This window comes from Eleutherodactylus coqui, chromosome 4, assembly GCF_035609145.1.
Source record: "Eleutherodactylus coqui strain aEleCoq1 chromosome 4, aEleCoq1.hap1, whole genome shotgun sequence".
Lineage (NCBI taxonomy): Eukaryota > Metazoa > Chordata > Amphibia > Anura > Eleutherodactylidae > Eleutherodactylus > Eleutherodactylus coqui.
In genome coordinates this window covers 147,360,827-147,387,597 of record NC_089840.1, presented here as the reverse complement: position 1 = coordinate 147,387,597, position 26,771 = coordinate 147,360,827, and the positions used below count along the sequence as shown (strand labels likewise).

Sequence of the window (26,771 nt, the reverse complement as noted above, 5' to 3'; positions counted from 1 at the left end):
GTCTGCACAAACCGGTTCATCACCACTTTCTCCACCATTTGTGCAGGGGAGGAAGACTCTGGTTGTAGCCACTTCTGGGCCAGGTGTAGTAGGTTAAATATCTGGGACCTGGGAGGTTTGTCCGGGCGGTGCTTCCAGTTGTGGACCCGTTGAGCTCTGACCGCCATACTAACTCCCAAGCGAGCAAGAATTTCCGCTTTCAGTTTGCCATATTCATGTACGCCTTACTGTGTCAGATCATAGTAGGCCTTCTGCGGCTCCCCAGTCAAGTAGGAGCTAGCCCCTCCGCCCACTGCTCTGGAGGCAACTTTTCCCTTTCTGCTACTCTCTCAAAGATTGTAAGGAAAGCTTCCACGTCGTCTTCTGGGGTCATTTTCTGCAATGCCCCTCTTACCGTCTTTAGTATGTCCATACTGGTCTTTTTACTGAAAAAACCTGCAGTCTCTTTTTTGACAGTCTTAGACAGTATAGCCATTTGCTTGATCAGGAGTTGGTTGGTCTCCTGTTGTTGCAGATTTGCTTGCACCAACTGTTTCATCACCTCCTCCATGCTTGTAGAGGCGGCTCCTATTGCTGTTTTTACCCAGGACATTTATTAGTGGGTCTTTATTTGCCAGCGCAATCCTCCACTACTTGTGACGCTCCAGGGGGTTTAAACACCAGGCAAACAACAAAAGTCCGTTCGTGTTTGTTTATTCACACGAGAGGTTATAACATAAACAGCTGGTATCTCAGTAAAAGTGAAAGAAATCAAAAGTCCTTTAAGTTCAGTGCAGTAAGTACTATGAACATCTGAATGTCCTTTTTATCCATAGCAATAAATCATATAACAGTGGTAGTTCTGGTTCAGGCAGTTTTTACCAACTTGAAGTGGAGCCTCCTTGGTAGCAACCTCTTAGCAGACTTGTGAGTAGTTCCTCTAGTCAGTGGTAGCAGGGACAGGGATCTCATCAGCCTCCTGGGAAGTCAAACTCCTGTTTAATCTTCCCCAGTGCACATGTTTGAAGTTCTCAGACACAGACACAGACACAAACACAGACTCAGACACAGACACAGACACACACACAGACACACACACAGACACACACAGACACACACAGACACACACACCCTGCTCTGCAGACTGACTCCTTTTATATCTATCAGGTGCCTGAGCTCCACCTGGTTCCCTGGCTCAGGTGAAGACCCTCTACAGGAGAGAGGATGCGAGGCCTACATCACCAAGTTGAGCAACCTCTGCGACACATATCTTCCATCCCTGACTTCTCCTCTCACCCTGCTACAATATATAAAGGTTTTCATCATGTCACACCTCTCTCTTCCCTCCTCCTGTAACATATATTAAGATTTCCATCATGTGGCCCTCTGCCTCCTCTCCTCCTGTAACATATATAAAGGTTTCCATCATGTCACCCTCTCCTGTTTCTCTTCCTGTAACATATATGAAAGGTTCCATCATGTCACTCCTCTATCTACTCTCCTCCTTTTATATATATAGCCCAGCCTAAGGGAGCCGAACGGCGCCTGCTAGGTGAGTATTGTATTTTTTTTCATGTAGCGTAGCTATGGCTTATTTTCGGGGAAGGGAAACCTTTATATATGTTACAGGAGGAGAGAATGTAGAGGAGGACATGATGGAAACCTTTATATATGTTACAGGAGGAGAGAAGGGAGAGGGAGACTTGATGGAAACCTTTATATATGTTAAAGGAGGAGAGAAGGGAGAAGAGGACATGATGGAAACCTTTATATATGTTACAAGAGGAGAAAATGGAGAGGGAGACTTGATGGAAACCTTTATATATGTTAAAGGAGGAGAGAAGGGAGAAGAGGACATGATGGAAACCTTTATATATGTTACAGGAGGAGAGAAGGGAGAGAGGGACATGATGGAAACCTTTATATATGTTACAAGAGGAGAAAATGGAGAGGGAGACTTGATGGAAACCTTTATATATGTTAAAGGAGGAGAGAAGGGAGAAGAGGACATGATGGAAACCTTTATATATGTTACAGGAGGAGAGAAGGGAGAGGGGGGTTATTATGGTACACTTTATCAATAAAAATCAATTACAAATCAAGCTGCTGGGAATAAGCCTAGATCTATCCTAAGAGAGGAATAACAAGGGAATAATATAAGGGCGACTAGATGGACCTTGTCGTATTTTTCTGCTTTTAATTCTATGTCTTGAACCCTACTGTTTTACTGTGAATGTTACTATAACCTTATTTAAAATAGTGTCAGGAAATTGCCACATATTCATGATGCACGCTTGGATAATGCTACCTCACATCACATGGCCTCTGTATGTAAGCATTTAGTTAAATATATCTTTGTCTGAATACATTGCACAATCATCAGTACCAAAGGCTGCATCACTTATTTTGCAACTTCACTGTCTGTGAATAGTTTAAAGAGAAGGGATCTTTTGGATTTTTCTCTCCACATGTTCCAGGAATGGACAATTACTCCTCACTCACCTTCACTATCATTTTACTGGGTAAGCGTCCACCTTAAAAAAATACCAGATGAATGAGTTTTTGTATTGTTAGTTTGACTAATTGTTTGCAGAATACATTTTCAGTTGTGGATTGTTTGGGGAGTATGATGGCATAATACAGAGATACTATTCTCAGATACCAACAGTATTGTCCATGAAAATTACTAGTGTTTCAATGCTGGCTATTTCACTTATTCAACCTTTATCCTTGAAAAATGCTGACATTTCAATATTCCTGATATAAAGTAATAATATACTAGTTCTTTTTACCATTAAGTCAACAAATCATTTTGAAATTCTTATTGGATAACATATATGAAGATTTTCATCATGTTTCTCTCTCCCTTCTGTCTTCCTGTAACATGTATAAAGGTTTGCATCATGCTATCTTAGCTCCGTACACCTTTTTTTCAGTAATATAATGGCCTACACATGAATCATTTTAATTTTGTTACCATTTGTGTAAATCTTGTGGATCTTAGACAATTTCCAATTTTTCTGATTGAGATAATGTCCATCTTTTATTAGGTATATCAGACTGGTGTCTGTCAAAGGATAAAACTGTGTATACAGGACAATTAGGAGAAACACTTAATGTTGTCTGTCCATACGAGCAACATGGAGGCCGTTGGAAGAAGAAGATATGGTGTAAAGAAGATGATGTTGGCTTTTGTCAGCTTGTTGTTAGTACTCGTCCGTTTTGGTTGAAATACAAAAGAAGAAATGTGAGCGCTGAAATCACTGATAATTATCACAAGGGTATTATCACAATCAATATGACAAATCTACAGAAGTCGGATGCTGGTTTTTACCAGTGTAGGACAGTCTCATACTCTGATGTTACCACTCTACAAAGGATCCAAGTAAACGTTCTTGAAGACAAACCGGATTTAAGTGATTCAGAACTTATAAATACACAGTACAGCATATCTGGGTAAGATAGCTTAGCATTGCATTAAGAAGGCTTAAGAATTTCATAATATTACCTTAAGTTGACTAATTCTGTGTGTTTTATTGTTAAAAAGGACTCCATCAACACTAACGCCTGGAATGTTGGTTGCAATTGGAACCAGCTACATTTCATTCAAGTTACTTCTGCTAGGACTCATTTACATCTGGTGGAAAAAACATGAGCCGTAAGAAATCCTAAATATTCCTTTCATGAATGATATACACAACTAGCAGCAACACTACGATATGTTGATTATAATATTACAAACAGTCTTTACTAAAGGGAACCAGTCATCAACTACAAGGACCATAAACTAAGTTATGGTGCTTATAGTTTTGGGTGATGTGGGGTCTGGGGAGCATCTTTTTATCCACAGCTTATCCACAGTGGTTCCAGTGGTGTCCCCAGGGAAGTCAGCACACCAGCATGATTCCTTTCAGAAGGCTGTGCACATGCACTCCTATTCATCACTACCTCATACACAGATGTGAACAGATCCTAAGTGTTAAATACTAGCATATTAAACATGCATAGAAAATAAAAGCTAAAAATTAAAGACATTAATCTGACAAGTAAAAAGTGCATACATAATAAGAAATGATGGTCTAGTGTTGCATGATGAAATATGGATGGAATTACTGCTATCAAAGGTGGCAATGCAGACTCATGCCCTAACTATACTGCTACCTCCACGGTCAAGAAAAGATGAATAAACAAGCTATATGTCTATATTATACAGGAGTGCCAAATTCTATGTTTTTAAATGAGAAAATCACCTGTAGAGAACAGACTCTCAAAACTTTAAAGAAATGCTAGTTTTGACATTCAAGAATGCAAAGTACATCTGTACTCAAGCTGTATTGTCGAAGAACAAGTCTAGTCATTTAGTAGCTGGACAATTGCGCACTTACAAATAGATAGATATTAAATAGACATAAGATAGATATATAGATATGAAAGCAATAGACAGATAAATATGAGATAAATAGATAAATATGAGAGAGATGGATAGACATGAGATAGATAGATATGAGATAGCTATGAGAGACAGGGAGATGGATAGATATAAGATATATAGATACATAGATAGCTAGAAAAGGAGATATTAGATAGATATAAGAGAGATATATAAATAGATATGAGAAAGATAAATAGATGGATAGATTGAAGATAGATAAATACATATGAGAGAGATATAAAGATAGATATGATAGGTAGATAGATAGAAAGATATGACATAGATAGATACATAGATACATTTGAGATAGCTAGATATATGAGATAGAGATTTGATATATAGATATCAGATAAATAGATAGATATGAGATGGATAGATAAATAAGAGAGAGAGAGAGACAGATAGATAAAAAGAGAGGGATATACGATAGATAGCTAAATAAATATATTTGAGATAGATAGATAGATATGATATAGATAGGTATGAGAGACATAGACAGAGAGCTATGAGAGAGATAAGCAGATAGATAGATATGAGAGAGAGAGAGATAAGAGAAATATGACAGAGTGATATGAGAGAGATAGATATAAAAGATATATATATATATATATATGATAGATAGAAAAGGAGATATTAGATGGATATGAGATAGATAGATAAATAGATATGAGAGATATATAGTAGATAGATTGATAGATAGATATGAGATAGATAGATAAATATGAGAGAGATAGACAGATAGGTATGAGAGAGATATATATGAGAAAGATAGATTGATAGATATTAGATAGCTAGATGGATATGAGATAGATAAATTTGAGATAGATAGAAATATAAATATTAGATAGATGAATACGAGATAGAGATTAGATAGATATGAGAGAGCGAAACAGATATATATATATATATGAGAGAGAGAGAGAGAGAGAGAATGTAATGAGAAAGATAGACATAAGAGAGATATGAGAGAGATAGATATGAAATAGACAGATATAAGAGAGATATATAGATAGATATGGGAGATAGATAGATATGAGATGCATAGAAAAGCAGATATTAGATAGGAGATAGATAGATAGATAGATAGATAGATAGATAGATAGATAGATAGATAGATAGATAGATAGATAGATATGAGAGAGAGAGATAACCAAACTCACAGAGGCAGAAAAAAAGTCTATGATTTCACTAAAAAGGCCCTTCACAGAATAGACTTATAGAAATAAAAGATCATTTTTATTTAATTAAAAAACAGAGAGGGCTGATAAACAGACGTACAAATACATATACAATCTGATAGCACCTTAAATAGGATAGTAATTATCCAGGTAGCATAGTGGACATAGATGAGTGAGTATACTCGCTAAAGGCAATTGCTCGAGCGAGCATTGCCTTTAGCGAGTATCTCCCCCGCTCGAGACTGCAGGTTCGGGTGCCGGCAGCGGTCACTGAGCGGCGGAGGGGGAGAGCGGGGCGGAACGGAGGGGAGATCTCTCTCTCCCCGCTCCCTCCTGCTGACAGCCACTACTCACCGCTCCTCCGCGCCGGCACCCGAACCTGCAGTCTCGAGCGGGGAAGATACTCCCTAAAGGCAATGCTCGCTCGAGCAATTGCCTTTAGCGAGTATACTCTCTCATCTCTAATAGTGGATATTCTACAGATTGTAAATAAAGGGGTCCTTTAGGTGTCACTGAAAACATATAATAGGTACCTCTCAGATAAGAGGTTCAGAAGAAAATGAAATACAACAAAAGTCTGTCCACGTATCTAGTTGACAGCTAATGATGTTGCACTTATGATTGTGATTGAAAGCACACGTAAGATTGATATCTTTGTGAACTAAATGTGAATAGGGATCTCAGTACCACAAGCTCACTGGGAGAACACAGTCTCTATATTCGGTGTGTGTATTAGTCCAACCAAAATCCAGCCACACATTCAAGCTGACTTTATTTTGTCCTTTAGCATGGTATACTAAATATTTATGAAACAACTCAATCCAAAGGACCTCGCCACGCATACAAGGTGACTCTATTTTGTCCCTCAACCTACTAGAGAGAACTACTATATATCATAGAATGTCTCAACACGTTTCCCTGTCAGGGTACAAACAGTTAATCAAAAACCAATGTTCTATATTATTCAGTATAGGACAACATTCAGACAGCAAGAATTTAGCTTAATAAAAATCTGAACCACTAGGTTTCCGGTGTGGAAAGGCATCTGTCAAGTTGACTTCTATATGTGGTCTATTTGATATATTAGATATTTTTGTGACAGGGTGAAAACTGAGACCTTGTTGGATCTATATATGTTCACTCAACACAATATCTATTAATAAGAGAAAAACTGGCTGAATAAGGCTTAAATTGAAGCTTTGCACAATTGTAGTGGATGAGTTTATGCTCATGCTCCAATTTATAAGCCTCAAATTCTCAGTAGTGTTTAGCTAGAGAGAAAATGTTATCTCTAGCTAATGCTGGTTCCCAGGAATAGGGATATCTACGATGGGATTTACCACAGGGCTATACCTGTGGTCCACCATAAGGGCCACAGGTCTTATTGCATCGTTTATTTATTAGTTTATCATTTTACTTCTGGCATTTCAGCATCTAAGCACTTTTTGATAGTGAGATTCTGCCTTTTTTGTATCAACTAGAAAATACTGAAACTTTAAAATTGATTCTGGTTCAGCATATCGCATCAGCTGATCCTGTAATATTTGCTTGCGTTATCTGAGAGAATAGATATCCCTATTCTCTAGAACCAGCATTAGCTAGAGATAACATTTTCTCTCTAGCTAAACACTACTGAGAATTTGGGGCTTTGAAATTGGAGAATGAGCATAAACTCTTATATGGGAAAGAGAGATAGCTAGATCGCTAGATAGATAGATTTAAGACAGATAGATAGATATAAGAGAGATATATAGATAGAAACATATATATGAGATAGACATATATATAGACATATATAGATAGACATATATATATATATATATATATATCGTATCTATCTCTCTCGTATTTATCTCTAATCTCTATCCCAAATATATGAAAAAGAGACATAGATAGACAGATAGAAGTGAGAGAGATATATATGAGAGAGATACAGATAGATAGATGGATGGATAGATAGGAGAGATATGAGAGAGATAGACAGATATAAGAGATATATATACGGTAGATAGACTAGCTGATATACACGGCTTCGCCCTAGTTATTTTGGTACTGGCGTTTATCTTGTGTTCACACGGAAAATCTTATGAAGTCGTGGTTACTTTAGAGATACCGAGGAAAATAATATGTTCACCATTTTGCATGGTTCTTTGCGTTACCCAGGAAACACCACAGGAGGTAACCATGCGACGTTTCCTTTATATGAAATGACATCAGGAAGTGAGAGAATTAGATTCCGTATGTAAAATTTGGGCGCTAATTCTTTTGTGCTTAGAATTGAATAATCAAGTTGGGACCCATTAACTTTTCCTATTTATGACATAATCAATGCTCATGCCAAATTTCAAGTTTCTATGACATCGGGAAGTGAGAGAATTAGATTACGTATGTAAAATTTGGACACTAATTCTTTTGCGCTTAGAATTGAATAATCAAGTTTGGACCCATTAGCTTTTCCTATTTATGACATAATCAATGCTCGTGCCAAATTTCAAGTTTCTATGACATTGGGAAGTGAGTGAATTAGATTACGTACATAAAATTTGGACACTAATTCTTTTGCGCTTAGGATTAAATAATCGAGTTGGGACCCATTAGCTTTTCCTATTTATGACATAATCAATGATCGTGCCAAATTTCAAATTTCTATGACATTGGGAAGTGAGAGAATTAGATTCTGTACGTAAAATTTGGATGCTAATTCTTTTGCGCTTAGAATTAAATAATTGAGTTGGGACCCATTAGCTTTTCCTATTATGGACATAATCTATGCTTGTGCCCAATTTCATGTTTCTACGACATCGGGAAGTGAGAGAATTAGATTCTGTATGTAAAATTTGGACGCTAGTTCTTTTGCGCTAGAATTGAATAATCGAGTTGGGACCCCTTTACTTTTCCTATATTGGACATAATCTATGCTTGTGCCAAATTTCATGTTTCTACGACATCGGGAAGTTGGAGAATTAGTGGCGAGTCAGTCAGTGAGTCAGTGAGTCAGTGAGGGCTTTCATCTTTATATATATAGACTAGCTGATATACCCGACTTTGCCCGAGGTAATTTGGTACTGGTGTTTATCTGGTGTTCACACGGAAAATCTTATGAAGTCGTGGTTACTTTAGAGATACCGGAAAAACATATGTTCACCATTTTGCATAGTTCTCTGCGTTACCCAGGAAACACCACGGGGAGGTAACCATGCGATGTTTCCTTTATATAAAATAACATCAGGAAGTGAGAAAATTACATTCCACACGTAAAATTTGGACGCTAATTCTTTTGCACTTAGAATTGAATAATCGAATTGGGACCCATTAACTTTTCCTATTTATGACACAATCAATGCCCGTGCCAAATTTCACGTTTCTGTGACACCAGAAAGTGAGAAAATTACATTCCGTACGTAAAATTTGGATGCTAATTCTTTTGCGCATAGAATTGAATAATCGAGTTGGGACCCATTAGCTTTTTTTTTTATGACATAATCAATGCCCGTGCCAAATTTTAAGTTTCTATGACATTGGGAAGTGAGAGATTTAGATTATGTACGTTAAATTTCGATGCTAATTCTTTTGCGCTAGAATTGAATAATCGAGTTGGGACCCATTAACTTTTCCTATTTATGACATAGTCAATGCTTATGGCAAATTTCATGTTTCTATGACTTTGGGAAGTGATTAAGATTATGTACGTAAAATTTCGACGCTACTTCTTTTGCGCATAGAATTGAATAATCCAGTTGGGACCCATTAGCTTTTCCTATTTATGACATAATCAATGCTCGTGCCAAATTTCAAGTTTCTATGACATTGGGAAGTGAGGGAATTAGATTACGTACATAAAATTTGGACAGTAATTCTTTGCGCTTAGGATTAAATAATCGAGTTGGGACCCATTAGCTTTTCCTATTTATGACATAATCAATGTTCGTGGCAAATTTCAAATTTCTATGACATTGGGAAGTGAGAGAATTAGATTCTGTACGTAAAATTTGGACGCTAATTCTTTTGCGCTTAGAATTGAATAATTGAGTTGGGACCCATTAACTTTTCCTATTATGGAGATAATCTATGATTGTGCCAAATTTCATGTTTCTACGACATCGGGAAGTGAGAGAATTAGATTCTGTACGTAAAATTTGGACGCTAGTTCTTTTGCGCTAGAATTGAATAATCCAGTTGGGACCCCTTTACTTTTCCTATATTGGACATAATCTATGCTTGTGCCAAATTTCATGTTTCTACAACATCGGGAAGTTGGAGAATTAGTGGCGAGTCAGTCAGTGAGTCACTGAGGGCTTTCATCTTTATATATATAGACTAGCTGATATACCCGACTTCGCCCGAGTTAATTTGGTACTGGTGTTTATCTGGTGTTCACACAGAAAATCTTATGAAGTCGTGGTTACTTTAGAGATACCGGAAAAACATATGTTCACCATTTTGCATAGTTCTCTGCGTTACCCAGGAAACACCACAGGGAGGTAACCATGCGATGTTTCCTTTATATAAAATGACATCAGGAAGTGAGAAAATTACATTCCGTACGTAAAATTTGGACGCTAATTCTTTTGCACTTAGAATTGAATAATCAAGTTGGGACCCATTAGCTTTTCCTATTTATGACACAATCAATGCCCGTGCCAAATTTCACGTTTCTATGACACCAGAAAGTGAGAAAATTACATTCCATGCGTAAAATTTGGACGCTAATTCTTTTGCGCATAGAATTGAATAATCGAGTTGGGACCCATTAGCTTTTCCTATTTATGACATAATCAATCCCCGTGCCAAATTTTAAGTTTCTATGACATTGGGAAGTGAGAGATTTAGATTATGTACGTTAAATTTCGATGCTAATTCTTTTGCGCTAGAATTGAATAATTGAGTTGGGACCCATTAGCTTTTCCTATTTATGACACATTCAATGCTTATGGCAAATTTCCTGTTTCTATGACTTTGGGAAGTGAGAGATTTCGATTACGTACGTAAAATTTGGACACTAATTCTTTTGCACATAGAATTGAATAATCAAGTTGGGACCCATTAGCTTTTCCTATTTATGACATAATCAATGTTCGTGCCAAATTTCAAGTTTCTATGACATTGGGAAGTGAAAGAATTAGATTCTGTACGTAAAATTTGGACGCTAATTCTTTTGCACTTAGAATTGAATAATCAAGTTGGGACCCATTAGCTTTTCCTATTTATGACACAATCAATGCCCGTGCCAAATTTCACGTTTCTATGACACCAGAAAGTGAGAAAATTACATTCCATGCGTAAAATTTGGACGCTAATTCTTTTGCGCATAGAATTGAATAATCGAGTTGGGACCCATTAGCTTTTCCTATTTATGACATAATCAATCCCCGTGCCAAATTTTAAGTTTCTATGACATTGGGAAGTGAGAGATTTAGATTATGTACCTTAAATTTCGATGCTAATTCTTTTGCGCTAGAATTGAATAATTGAGTTGGGACCCATTAGCTTTTCCTATTTATGACACATTCAATGCTTATGGCAAATTTCCTGTTTCTATGACTTTGGGAAGTGAGAGATTTCGATTACGTACGTAAAATTTGGACACTAATTCTTTTGCACATAGAATTGAATAATCAAGTTGGGACCCATTAGCTTTTCCTATTTATGACATAATCAATGTTCGTGCCAAATTTCAAGTTTCTATGACATTGGGAAGTGAAAGAATTAGATTCTGTACGTAAAATTTGGACGCTAATTCTTTTGTGCTTAGAATTGAATAATTGAGTTGGGACCCATTAACTTTTCCTATTTATGACACAATCAATGCCCGTGCCAAATTTCACGTTTCTGTGACACCAGAAAGTGAGAAAATTACATTCCGTACGTAAAATTTGGACGCTAATTCTTTTGCGCATAGAATTGAATAATCGAGTTGGGACCCATTAGCTTTTTTTTTTTATGACATAATCAATGCCCGTGCCAAATTTTAAGTTTCTATGACATTGGGAAGTGAGAGATTTAGATTATGTACGTTAAATTTCGATGCTAATTCTTTTGCGCTAGAATTGAATAATCGAGTTGGGACCCATTAACTTTTCCTATTTATGACATAGTCAATGCTTATGGCAAATTTCATGTTTCTATGACTTTGGGAAGTGATTAAGATTATGTACGTAAAATTTCGACGCTACTTCTTTTGCGCATAGAATTGAATAATCCAGTTGGGACCCATTAGCTTTTCCTATTTATGACATAATCAATGCTCGTGCCAAATTTCAAGTTTCTATGACATTGGGAAGTGAGGGAATTAGATTACGTACATAAAATTTGGACAGTAATTCTTTGCGCTTAGGATTAAATAATCGAGTTGGGACCCATTAGCTTTTCCTATTTATGACATAATCAATGTTCGTGGCAAATTTCAAATTTCTATGACATTGGGAAGTGAGAGAATTAGATTCTGTACGTAAAATTTGGACGCTAATTCTTTTGCGCTTAGAATTGAATAATTGAGTTGGGACCCATTAACTTTTCCTATTTATGACACAATCAATGCCCGTGCCAAATTTCACGTTTCTGTGACACCAGAAAGTGAGAAAATTACATTCCATGCGTAAAATTTGGACGCTAATTCTTTTGCGCATAGAATTGAAGGATTATGGAGATAATCTATGATTGTGCCAAATTTCATGTTTCTACGACATCGGGAAGTGAGAGAATTAGATTCTGTACGTAAAATTTGGACGCTAGTTCTTTTGCGCTAGAATTGAATAATCGAGTTGGGACCCCTTTACTTTTCCTATATTGGACATAATCTATGCTTGTGCCAAATTTCATGTTTCTACAACATCGGGAAGTTGGAGAATTAGTGGCGAGTCAGTCAGTGAGTCACTGAGGGCTTTCATCTTTATATATATAGACTAGCTGATATACCCGACTTCGCCCGAGTTAATTTGGTACTGGTGTTTATCTGGTGTTCACACAGAAAGTCTTATGAAGTCGTGGTTACTTTAGAGATACCGGAAAAACATATGTTCACCATTTTGCATAGTTCTCTGCGTTACCCAGGAAACACCACAGGGAGGTAACCATGCGATGTTTCCTTTATATAAAATGACATCAGGAAGTGAGAAAATTACATTCCGTACGTAAAATTTGGACGCTAATTCTTTTGCACTTAGAATTGAATAATCAAGTTGGGACCCATTAGCTTTTCCTATTTATGACACAATCAATGCCGTGCCAAATTTCACGTTTCTATGACACCAGAAAGTGAGAAAATTACATTCCATGCGTAAAATTTGGACGCTAATTCTTTTGCGCATAGAATTGAATAATCGAGTTGGGACCCATTAGCTTTTCCTATTTATGACATAATCAATCCCCGTGCCAAATTTTAAGTTTCTATGACATTGGGAAGTGAGAGATTTAGATTATGTACGTTAAATTTCGATGCTAATTCTTTTGCGCTAGAATTGAATAATTGAGTTGGGACCCATTAGCTTTTCCTATTTATGACACATTCAATGCTTATGGCAAATTTCCTGTTTCTATGACTTTGGGAAGTGAGAGATTTCGATTACGTACGTAAAATTTGGACACTAATTCTTTTGCACATAGAATTGAATAATCAAGTTGGGACCCATTAGCTTTTCCTATTTATGACATAATCAATGTTCGTGCCAAATTTCCTGTTTCTATGACTTTGGGAAGTGAGAGATTTCGATTACGTACGTAAAATTTGGACACTAATTCTTTTGCACATAGAATTGAATAATCAAGTTGGGACCCATTAGCTTTTCCTATTTATGACATAATCAATGTTCGTGCCAAATTTCAAGTTTCTATGACATTGGGAAGTGAAAGAATTAGATTCTGTACGTAAAATTTGGACGCTAATTCTTTTGTGCTTAGAATTGAATAATTGAGTTGGGACCCATTAACTTTTCCTATTTATGACACAATCAATGCCCGTGCCAAATTTCACGTTTCTGTGACACCAGAAAGTGAGAAAATTACATTCCGTACGTAAAATTTGGACGCTAATTCTTTTGCGCATAGAATTGAATAATCGAGTTGGGACCCATTAGCTTTTTTTTTTTATGACATAATCAATGCCCGTGCCAAATTTTAAGTTTCTATGACATTGGGAAGTGAGAGATTTAGATTATGTACGTTAAATTTCGATGCTAATTCTTTTGCGCTAGAATTGAATAATCGAGTTGGGACCCATTAACTTTTCCTATTTATGACATAGTCAATGCTTATGGCAAATTTCATGTTTCTATGACTTTGGGAAGTGATTAAGATTATGTACGTAAAATTTCGACGCTACTTCTTTTGCGCATAGAATTGAATAATCCAGTTGGGACCCATTAGCTTTTCCTATTTATGACATAATCAATGCTCGTGCCAAATTTCAAGTTTCTATGACATTGGGAAGTGAGGGAATTAGATTACGTACATAAAATTTGGACAGTAATTCTTTGCGCTTAGGATTAAATAATCGAGTTGGGACCCATTAGCTTTTCCTATTTATGACATAATCAATGTTCGTGGCAAATTTCAAATTTCTATGACATTGGGAAGTGAGAGAATTAGATTCTGTACGTAAAATTTGGACGCTAATTCTTTTGCGCTTAGAATTGAATAATTGAGTTGGGACCCATTAACTTTTCCTATTATGGAGATAATCTATGATTGTGCCAAATTTCATGTTTCTACGACATCGGGAAGTGAGAGAATTAGATTCTGTACGTAAAATTTGGACGCTAGTTCTTTTGCGCTAGAATTGAATAATCGAGTTGGGACCCCTTTACTTTTCCTATATTGGACATAATCTATGCTTGTGCCAAATTTCATGTTTCTACAACATCGGGAAGTTGGAGAATTAGTGGCGAGTCAGTCAGTGAGTCACTGAGGGCTTTCATCTTTATATATATAGACTAGCTGATATACCCGACTTCGCCCGAGTTAATTTGGTACTGGTGTTTATCTGGTGTTCACACAGAAAGTCTTATGAAGTCGTGGTTACTTTAGAGATACCGGAAAAACATATGTTCACCATTTTGCATAGTTCTCTGCGTTACCCAGGAAACACCACAGGGAGGTAACCATGCGATGTTTCCTTTATATAAAATGACATCAGGAAGTGAGAAAATTACATTCCGTACGTAAAATTTGGACGCTAATTCTTTTGCACTTAGAATTGAATAATCAAGTTGGGACCCATTAGCTTTTCCTATTTATGACACAATCAATGCCGTGCCAAATTTCACGTTTCTATGACACCAGAAAGTGAGAAAATTACATTCCATGCGTAAAATTTGGACGCTAATTCTTTTGCGCATAGAATTGAATAATCGAGTTGGGACCCATTAGCTTTTCCTATTTATGACATAATCAATCCCCGTGCCAAATTTTAAGTTTCTATGACATTGGGAAGTGAGAGATTTAGATTATGTACGTTAAATTTCGATGCTAATTCTTTTGCGCTAGAATTGAATAATTGAGTTGGGACCCATTAGCTTTTCCTATTTATGACACATTCAATGCTTATGGCAAATTTCATGTTTCTATGACTTTGGGAAGTGAGAGATTTCGATTACGTACGTAAAATTTGGACGCTAATTCTTTTGCACATAGAATTGAATAATCAAGTTGGGACCCATTAGCTTTTCCTATTTATGACATAATCAATGTTCGTGCCAAATTTCAAGTTTCTATGACATTGGAAAGTGAAAGAATTAGATTCTGTACGTAAAATTTGGATGCTAATTCTTTTGTGCTTAGAATTGAATAATTGAGTTGGGACCCATTAACTTTTCCTATTATGGACATAATCTATGCTTGTGCCAAATTTCATGTTTCTACGACATCGGGAAGTTGGAGAATTAGTGGCGAGTCAGTCAGTGAGTCAGTGAGGGCTTTCATCTTTATATATATAGACTAGCTGATATACCCGGCTTCGCCCGAGTTAATTTGGTACTGGTGTTTATCTGGTGTTCACACGGAAAATCTTATGAAGTCGTGGTTACTTTAGAGATACCGGAAAAACATATGTTCACCATTTTGCATAGTTCTCTGCGTTACCCAGGAAACACCATGAGGAGGTAACCATGCGATGTTTCCTTTATATAAAATGACATCAGGAAGTGAGAAAATTACATTCCGTACGTAAAATTTGGACGCTAATTCTTTTGCACTTAGAATTGAATAATTGAGTTGGGACCCATTAACTTTTCCTATTTATGACACAATCAATGCCCGTGTCAAATTTCACGTTTCTATGACACCGGAAAGAGAGAAAATTACATTCCGTATGTAAAATTTGGACGCTAATTCTTTTGCGCATAGAATTGAATAATCGAGTTGGGACCCAATAGCTTTTCCTATTCATGATATAATCAATGTGCGTGCCCAATTTCACGTTTCTATGACACCGGAAAAAAAGGAAATTACATTCCGTACGTAAAATTTGGACGCTAATTCTTTGGCGCTTAGAATTGAATAATTGAGTTGGGACCCATTAGCTTTTCCTATTTATGACATAATCAATGCTCCTGCCAAATTTCGAGTTTCTATGACACGGAGAAGTGAGAGAATTTGATTCCGTACGTAAAATTTGGACGCTAATTCTTTTGCGCATAGATTGAATAATTGAGTTGGGACCTATTAACTTTTCCTATTTATGACATATTCAATGCTCGTGCCAAATTTTAAGTTTCTATGACATTGGGAAGATAGATAGATAGATAGATAGATAGATAGATAGATATGAGAAAGAGAGATTGATATGAGATAGAAGATAGATAAATAGATATGAAATAGATATGAGAGATAGACAGATAAAGAGAGAGAGATCGATATGAGAGATGTATAGATAGATATAAGAGGTAAATAGATATGAAAGACAGATATGAGACAGAGATTAGACAGATAGATATTAGAGAGATAGATATATATGAGAGAGATCAATAGATATGTGAGGGATAGACCTATAGATAGTTTTGGGAGATAGACAGATGTGAGATATATATATGGAAGAAATATAAATAGATATGGGATTCATATGAGCGATAGACAGATAAAGAGAGAGAGAGATCATCATTGAATGGGTGTGATTGCTAACACACGTGCGCCTTCAGCCAATCACAGCCATTCAATGCTGTCGTTGAATGGCTGTAACTGGCTGACGGCGTGTGTATTAGCTTTCTGGAGGCGGGGATTTCAAGCCCCGCATTCAGAAAGCAATGCTGCGCCGGGGACGAGGAGCGAGCGACATCCTGCCGGAGCGCAACAGAACGCCGGGGGAGGTGAGTAATGATTTTTTTTTTTTACACTTTTTTTTTTGTATTACCGGCATATAAGACGACCCCCGACTTCAGAGCAGATTTTTCGGGGTTCAAAAGTCGTCTTATACGCCGGTATATACAGTATATCTATCTATCTATATATAAATAAATATATATATATATATATATATATATATATGATAGAGGGAGAGAGAGAGATTTTATAGGTCAGATAGACAGATACATGGGAGAGCGATAGACAGATTGATAGATATGACAGACATAGATAGATATAGAGATAGATAGAGAGAGATATAGATAGATAGATACGAAAAATAGATAAAAAAAGATAGATATGCGCTAGATAGACAGATATGAGATAGATGAATAGATAAAGATTAGAGATGAGCGAACGTACTCGTCCAAGCTTGATATTCGTGCGAATATTAGGGTGTTCGGGATGCTCGTTACTCTTAACGAGCACCACGCGGTGTTCCGGTTACTTTCAGTTTCCTCTCTGAGACGTTAGCGCGCTTTTCTGGCCAATTGAAAGACAGGGAAGGCATTACAACTTCCCCCTGTGACGTTCAAGCCCTATACCACCCCCCTGCTGTGAGTGGCTGGGGCGATCAGATGTCACCCGAGTATAAAAGTCGGCCCCTCCCGCGGCTCGCCTCATATGTCTTGTGAGTTAGCTGAGGGAAAGTGCTGTTGGTGCCGAAGCTGCTATAGGGAGAGTGTTAGGAGTTAGTGTAGGCTTCAAGAACCCCAACGGTCCTTCTCAGGGCCACATCTATCCGTGTGCAGTACTGATTGAATATAGTCAGTGGGCCCTCCGTTTCCCAAAAAGGGAAACATTCTATTTGTCCTGCAGGCTTGCGCCAATTTATTTGCTGCCTGGGAAAAGTAACCGCTGTGCTGCACTTCATATAACTGCATTTCTGTGCAACACATATCTTATCTGATTGAATATAGTCAGTGGGCCCTCCGTTTCCCAAAAAGGGAAACATTCTATTTGTCCTGCAGGCTTGCGCCAATTTATTTGCTGCCTGGGAAAAGTAACCGCTGTGCTGCACTTCATATAACTGCATTTCTGTGCAACACATATCTTATCTGATTGAATATAGTCAGTGGGCCCTCCGTTTCCCAAAAAGGGAAACATTCTATTTGTCCTGCAGGCTTGCGCCAATTTATTTCCTGCCTGGGAAAAGTAACCGCTGTGCTGCACTTCATATAACTGCATTTCTGTGCAACACATATCTTATCTGATTGAATATAGTCAGTGGGCCCTCCGTTTCCCAAAAAGGGAAACATTCAATTTGTCCTGCAGGCTTGCGCCAATTTATTTCCTGCCTGGGAAAAGTAACCGCTGTGCTGCACTTCATATAACTGCATTTCTGTGCAACACATATCTTATCTGATTGAATATAGTCAGTGGGCCCTCCGTTTCCCAAAAAGGGAAACATTCTATTTGTCCTGCAGGCTTGCGCCAATTTATTTCCTGCCTGGGAAAAGTCTCGGCTGTGCTGCACTTCATATAACTGCATTTCTGTGCAACACATATCTTATCTGATTGAATATAGTCAGTGGGCCCTCCGTTTCCCAAAAAGGGAAACATTCTATTTGTCCTGCAGGCTTGCGCCAATTTATTTGCTGCCTGGGAAAAGTAACCGCTGTGCTGCACTTCATATAACTGCATTTCTGTGCAACACATATCTTATCTGATTGAATATAGTCAGTGGGCCCTCCGTTTCCCAAAAAGGGAAACATTCTATTTGTCCTGCAGGCTTGCGCCAATTTATTTCCTGCCTGGGAAAAGTCTCTGCTGTGCTGCACTTCATATAACTGCATTTCTGTGCAACACATATCTTATCTGATTGAATATAGTCAGTGGGCCCTCCGTTTCCCAAAAAGGGAAACATTCTATTTGTCCTGCAGGCTTGCGCCAATTTATTTCCTGCCTGGGAAAAGTCTCCGGTGTGCTGCACTTCATATAACTGCATTTCTGTGCAACACATATCTTATCTGATTGAATATAGTCAGTGGGCCTTTTCTTTTTAAAAAAAGGGAAACATTTTTATGTGCCCTGTCTCTGTCAGTCCTCAGCGTTCTGTGTACGTGTGTGGTGGGTGGAGATAGTAAACAAATCATACGCAGCCAGCTACGTTTAACAGCAGGCTTGCGCCAATTTATTTCCTGCCTGGGAAATCAAATCACTGCTAATACACCATGCTGAGGGGTAGGGGTAGGCCTATAGGACGTGGACGCGGGCGAGGACGCGGAGGCCCAAGTCAGGGTGTGGGCACAGGCCGAGCCAGTGCGGTGGCCAGGGGTAGAGGCAGGGCCAGACCGAATAATCCACCAACTGTTTCCCAAAGCGCCCCCTCGCGCCATGCCACCCTGCACAGGTCAAGGTGCTCTACGGTGTGGCAGTTTTTCACAGAGACGCCTGATGACCGACGAACAGTGGTGTGCAACCTTTGTCGCGCCAAGATCAGCTGGGGAGGCACCACCAACAGCATGCGCAGGCATATGATGGCCAAGCACCCCACAAGGTGGGACGATGCCCGTTCACCGCCTCCGGTTTGCACCACTGCCTCTCCCCCTGTGCCCCAACCTGCCACTGAGATCCAACCCCGCTCTGAGGACACAGGCACTACCGTCTCCTGGCCTGCACCCACACCCTCACCTCCGCTGCCCTCGGCCCCATCCACCAATGTCTCTCAGCGCACCGCCCAGCCATCGCTAGCGCAAGTGTTTAAGCGCAAGCGCAAGTACGCCGCCACGCACCCGCACGCTCAAGCGTTAAACGTGCACATAGCCAAATTTATCAGCCTGGAGATGCTGCCGTATAGGGTTGTGGAAACGGAGGCTTTCAAAAGTATGATGGCGGCGGCGGCCCCGCGCTACTCAGTTCCAAGTCGCCACTACTTTTCCCGATGTGCCGTCCCAGCCCTGCATGACCACGTCTCCCGCAACATTGTACGCGCCCTCACCAACGCGGTTACTGCCTAGGTCCACTTAACAACAGACACGTGGACCAGCACAGGCGGGCAGGGCCACTATATCTCCCTGACGGCACATTGGGTGAATTTAGTGGAGGCTGGGACAGAGTCAGAGCCTGGGACCGCTCACGTCCTACCCACCCCCCGAATTGCGTGCCCCAGCTCGGTGGTGGTATCTGCGGGGGTGTATGCTTCCTCCACTAAACCACCCTCCTCCTCCTCCTACGCAACCTCTGTCTCGCAATCAAGATGTGTCAGCAGCAGCACGTCGCCAGCAGTCGGTGTCACGCGGCGTGGCAGCACAGCGGTGGGCAAGCGTCAGCAGGCCGTGCTGAAACTACTCAGCTTAGGAGAGAAGAGGCACACGGCCCACGAACTGCTGCAGGGTCTGACAGAGCAGACCGACCGCTGGCTTGCGCCGCTGAGCCTCCAACCGGGCATGGTCGTGTGTGACAATGGCCGTAAGCTGGTGGCGGCTCTGCAGCTCGGCAGCCTCACGCACGTGCCATGCCTGGCCCATGTGTTTAATTTAGTGGTTCAGCGCTTTCTGAAAAGCTACCCCCACTTGTCATACCTGCTCGGAAAGGTGCGCCGGATCTGCGCACATTTCCGCAAATCACACACGCACGCTGCCACCCTGCAGACCCTGCAACATCGGTTTAATCTGCCAGTGCACCGACTGCTGTGCGACGTGCCCACACAGTGGAACTCTACGCTCCACATGTTGGCCAGACTCTATGAGCAGCGTAGAGCTATAGTGAAATACCAACTCCAACTTGCGCGGCGCAGTGGGAGTCAGCCTCCTCAATTATTTACAGAAGAGTGGGCCTGGTTGGCAGCCATCTGCCAGGTCCTTGGAAAATTTGAGGAGTCTACCCAGGTGGTGAGCGGCGATGCTGCAATCATTAGCGTCACCATTCCTCTGCTATGCATCTTGAGAAGTTCCCTGCAAAGCATAAAGGCAGACACTTTGCGCTCGGAAACAGAGCCGGGGGAAGACAGTATGTCGCTGGATAGTCAGAGCACCCTCCTGTCTATATCTTAGCGCGTTCAGGAGGAGGAGGAGGAGCATGAGGAGGATGAGGAGGAGGGGGAAGAGACAGCTTGGCCCACTGCTGACGGTATCCATGCTGCTTGCCTGTCATCCTTTCAGCGTGTATGGCCTGAGGAGGAGGAAGAGGAGGAGGAGGAGGATCCTGAAAGTGATCTTCCTAGTGAAGACAGCCATGTGTTGCGTACAGGTACCCTGGCACACATGGCTGACTTCATGTTAGGATGCCTTTCTCGTGACCCTCGCGTTACACGCATTCTGGCCACTGCGGATTACTGGGTGTACACACTGCTCGATCCACGGTATAAGGAGAGCCTTTGCACTCTCATTCCCGAAGAGGAAAGGGGTTCGAGAATGATGCTATACCACAGGGCGCTGGTGGACAAACTGATGGTAAACTTCCCATCTGACAGCGCTAGTGGCAGAAGGCGCAGTTCCGAGGGCCAGGTAGCAGGGGAGGCGCAGAGATCAGGCAGCATGTACAGCGCAGGCAGGGGAACATTCTCCAAGGCCTTTGCCAGCTTTATGGCTCCCCAGCAAGACTGTGTCACCGCTCCCCAGTCAAGGCTGAGTCGGCGGGAGCACTGTAAAAGGATGGTGAGGGAGTATGTAGCCGATCGCACGACCGTCCTCCGTGACGCCTCTGCCACCTACAACTACTGGGTGTCGAAGCTGGACACGTGGCCTGAACTCGCGCTGTATGCCCTGGAGGTGCTTGCTTGTCCTGCGGCTAGCGTCTTGTCAGAGAGTGTGTTTAGTGTGGCTGGGGGAATCATCACGGATAAGCGTACCCACCTGTCAACCGACAGTGCCGACAGGCTTACACTCATCAAGATGAACAAAGCCTGGATTTCCCCAGACTTCTCTTCTCCACCACCGGACAGCAGCGATACCTAAGCAATACGTAGGCTGCACCCGCGGATGGAAGCATCGTTCTCTCTCACCATCCAAAACGGGGACATTTCTGCTTCATCAATCTGTGTATAATATTCCTCCTCCTCCTCCTCCTGCTCCTCCTCCTGAAACCTCACGTAATCACGCCGAACGGGCAATTTTTCTTAGGGCCACAAGGCTCACTCATATTTTTCTAAACAATTTTTATACGTTTCAATGCTCTTAAAAGCGTTGAAACTTTAACTTGAACCAATTTTTCATTAAACTGGGCTGCCTCCAGGCCTAGATACCACTTAAACCACATTAACCAAAGCGATTAATGGGTTTCACCTGCCCTCTTGGTTGGCCATGGCCAATTTTTTGGATGTACATTAGTACTGTTGATACAGCAATTTTTGTGGGCCCTCGCCTACAGTGTAATCAAATGAATTTTTAGCCCACCTGCATTACAGCTGACGTTACATCCGCTGTGTTGGGCAATGCAATGGGATATATTTATGTACCGCCGGTGGCTTCCTGGCACCCACCCATGCTGTGGGTCCACAGAGAATTATAAATGCATCTGTTTCCACATCTAAAGAACCCCAGTCAGACTGGGGCATGCAGTGTGGGCCGAAGCCCACCTGCATTAAGCACGACATTACTACCTCAGCTGTGTTGGGCAATGCAATGGGATATTTTTATGTACCGCCGGTGGGTTCCAGGGAGCCACCCATGCTGTGGGTCCACAGGGACTTCACAATAGGGAGTTGTACCTGCCTGTGTCTATGAATTAAAAACCGCGGTCTGACTGGGGCATGCAGACACCTTGACAGAATGAATAGTGTGTGGCACATAGGTTCCCCATTGCTATGCCCACGTGTGCAGCTCCTGATGGCGGTGGCACAGGATTATATTTCTCATTGCTTCTGTACAGCATTGTGGGCTATCGCCCCGCCCCTTTTAAAGAGGGTCGCTGCCTAGCCGTGCCAACCCTCTGCAGTGTGTGCCTGCTTTTCCTCTGGCAGACGCACTTATAAATAGACATGAGTGTGGCGTGGCATGAGGGCAGCTGAAGGCTGGGCAGGGACAGTTTGGTGTGCGCTGTGGACACTGGGTCGTGGGGGGGGGTGGTTGGTCAGCATGTAACCCAGGAGAAGTGGCAGCGGGGTGTCATGCAGGCAGTGATTGTGCTTTGTTGGAGGTAGTGTGGTGCTTAGCTAAGGTATGCATTGCTAATGAGGGCTTTTCAGAAGTAAAAGTTGTTGGGGGGGGGGGGCCCACTCTTGCCGGTATTGTGGCTTAATAGTGGGACCTGTGAACTTGAGATGCAGCCCAACATGTAGCCCCTCGCCTGCCCTATCCGTTGCTGTGTCGTTCCCATCACTTTCTTGAATTGCCCAGACTTTCACACATGAAAACCTTAGCGAGCATTGGCGAAATACAAAAATGCTCGGGTCGCCCATTGACTTCAATGGGGTTCGTTACTCGAAACGAACCCTCGAGCATCGCGAAAATTTCGTCCCGAGTAACGAGCACCCGAGCATTTTGGTGCTCGCTCATCTCTAATAAAGATAGATTTATAGATATGAGGGACAGAGATAGATAGGTAGAGAGAGATAGATTGACATGAGATAGATAAATAAATAAATAAATAGATAGATAGATAGATAGATAGATAGATAGATAGATAGATAGATAGATAGATAGATCGATAGATATGATCTACATATGTAGATATGAGATAGATATTAGATATACAGATATGAGAGAGATAGAGAGAGAGATAGATATGATGCATATAGATAGATAGATAGATAGATAGATAGATAGATAGATAGATAGATAGATAGATAGATAGATAGATAGATAGATAGATATGAGAGGTAGATAGATAGATATGAGATACATAGATAGATATGAAATAGAGATAAGCTAGATAGATAGATATGAGAGAGATAGCCAGATAGATATTAGAGAAATAGACAGATAGATATGAGGGAGATAGCTAGAGAAATAGAAAGATATGAGAGAGGTATGAGAGATATAAGAGAAATAGATATATATGAGATAGATATATATAAGATAGATATAAGAGAGATATAAGATCGATATAAAAGAGATACATAGGTAGATGTGAGAGGTAGATAAATAACTAGATATGAGATAGATAGATAGATGATAGATAAATATATACGAGAGAGACAGGAGATAGATGAATAGACATGAGAGACAGAGATAGATAGGTAGAGAGAGATAGATATATGGATATGAGAGAGATATAGATAGATATGAGAGGTAGATAGCTGGATATGAGATAGATATGAGATACATAGATAGATATGAGATAGTTACATAGATATGAGATACATATGAGATAGATAGATATGAGATACATAGATATATATTAAATAAATAAACATTGTGGTGCGATGCAGGGAAAAATCACTCGTGTATTAAAAAAAGAATGGGATTCATATTCATATAAGATTTGTTCATCTAGCATCTCACAAATCTCCTGCGATTTTCTTAGCCCTGTGAAAATGGCCCAGGGCCAATTTCACTCAACCATTTAGTCAGACATCCATAATGCGGATCTGTAATACGGACGTGTTACAGATGATACTGCACATGTCATCAGTATTTAATCATTGTTTGATCTGTATTTGTCTCCATATTTGCTATTTATTGGATTTTTGTACAGACTAAGGCTGCCTGTCCACAGGCAATTTTACATTGCGTGATCCGCGGTGATAATCCACACGCGAATCACGCATAAAATGCTTTCCATAGGATGCTTATGGAAAACACAGCCCGCTGTCCACGAGCGGACATACATTGTGATTTTCCGCTTGCGCAATAAAAATCCCATCACAGTATGCCACGATTTGCTGCGAATCTACACGTTGAAGCTTCCATTGAAGTCAGTCCTACGATAAATCGTAATGACTTTTAATGTTCTTTCGCAGTTTAAGGCCTTAGTCAGACGGGCGTTTTTTCGCACGATTTGCGGATCGCATGACGGATGCGCATCCGCAAATCGCGTGACCGGTGCGCGCAAGTCGTCCGCAAATCGCCCGAAAATCTGCTCCTAGCCGCGTTTCATTAGAAACGGGCCGAAGCTGTCCAGCGCATTGCATTCAATGGAGACGGCAATAGAGCCGCCTCCATTTAAAGCAATGCGCTGCGGGGGAGCCCGGGATGAATTGTCGGTAAGGGCTTAAATATATAAGCCCTTCCCTGCAATTCATCCTAAAATGTGTTAAAATTAAAAAAAATTGTATACTCGCCTTCTCCCGGCAGCCGGAGCTCCGCACGGCCGTCCTGCAGTGGGTGTGAAGGGGGTGTGAGTCAGACCTGCCCCCTGATTGGCTCAGCGCTGAGCCAATCAGAGGCATGCCTCACTCACACCCATTCATGAATTCATGAATGGATGTGAGTCAGACCTGCCCCTGATTGGCTCAGCGCTGAGAGGCAGCAGTCACTCACCCATTCATGAATTCATGAATGGGTGTGTGAGTGAAACCGGCCTCTGATTGGTCAGGGCTGTGACCAATCAGAGGCAGATCATTCAGCAGGCGGGGATTTTAAAGCCCCGCCGGCTGAATAGTGCCGAGAAGCAGTTCAGGAGAACTGACAGCGGCCGTGGCTGGACTCCGGCTGCAGCGGAAAGGTGAGTATACAATTTTTTTTTATTTTAACATATTTTAGGATGAATTGCAGGGAAGGGCTTATATATTTAACCCCTTCCCGACAATTCACCCCGCGCACGCCGGCAGCCCATTGCTTTCAATGGAGCGGCTGTATTGCCGCTCCATTGAATTCAATGGGCAAACATCGTTCTTCTCTGCCACAGCTGTTACAGCTGTGGCAGAGAAGAATGATTTGTCTTCTATATGTTCTCAATGGGGTCGGCGCTGCTGCCGCCGGCCCCATTGAGCACATATACAGAAGAGAACAGGAATCGCAGATCTGCGATTTTTTGTTCTATAATTTATCGGACGAGCGCATAAAAAGCGCTCATGTGTCCGATACCATTGCAAAGCAATGGTTTTATAAAATCGCCGGACACATGCGCATGCGCAAATCGCGGCTAAAAACGCCCGTCTGACTAAGGCCTGAATCTGCTTGCGAAATCTGACCCGCCGGGGACAGGCGGCCTAAGCATGGTTTCATATTTGCTCAATAGAAAATGATACTGACAAAATCAAATACAAGGCAAAAACGGACCAAAGTAGCACATTTACAGTACAAGCCATGTGAACAAGTTTTAAGAAATCCATAGCAGAACTGACATGCAGTGCGCATTTTAAATCCAGGGAAAGTCAATTTATTCTGCATAGTTTAAAAAGTTATATTTATGGAATGTCTTTCCTCATTCAGGGCTTAAACAGACAAACATGATTTTTTCAGGTTTTGCAAAATGTGACGAAATAAACAATTGATTTCAATGGCTTCGTTTTCATTAGTGTGCGAGAAAAGATAGGTCCTGTCCTATTTTTCTTTGTTTTTTTTTCACCACGCACAATAGTGCTAAATTTAAACGTTAAAAAAAAAAATTATTATCACTTGTCCATGCGCTAATACGCTCCATACGGGTAATCGTATTTGTGCATGCACTAATCTGTTCAATCCCCTATAACTATCATACTCTAATCATCAGCATCAACAAAGTAGGGTGGGTTTTAAATAGCCCCGTTTGGTTCTTTCAGTTTGAAGAAATCCACAATATGGCAGGACCTGCTCATGTAAGCAAAGAAGAAAATAAAACACCATCAGAGGATCGCAAGTCTTTTCCCATTGATTTGAGCAGGAAACATCACATTGCACGGCATGTGAGTGCTATGGGATGTCTTTTAAGGTCCCATTGAAAGCAAACGCTCCGGAGGCAGGAACGCTCGAGGACTGAATGTGCTGTGATTTTTATCTTCACAGTGCAGCTGCAAAGGACTAAAGAAAAAAGCTCATGTGAATAAG

General features: G+C 40.7%; 1 protein-coding gene across 2 annotated transcripts in view; it reads left to right on the top strand.

Annotated features, from left to right (window-relative positions):
* The first annotated feature begins 2,375 nt into the window (after positions 1–2,375).
* Positions 2,376–26,771, top strand: part of TREM2 (triggering receptor expressed on myeloid cells 2) — a 28,284-nt gene continuing 3,888 nt past the window's right edge. Inside the window, exons 1-3 of one of the 2 annotated variants that reach the window (XM_066598690.1) lie at positions 2,376–2,501; positions 3,030–3,435; positions 3,527–3,637. In XM_066598690.1, coding sequence (XP_066454787.1) covers positions 2,459–2,501; positions 3,030–3,435; positions 3,527–3,637 — 560 coding nt within the window. In that variant the 5' untranslated portion in view covers positions 2,376–2,458. The remainder of the gene's footprint in view (positions 2,502–3,029; positions 3,436–3,526; positions 3,638–26,771) is intronic. The other variant, XM_066598691.1, reaches the window with a different exon arrangement.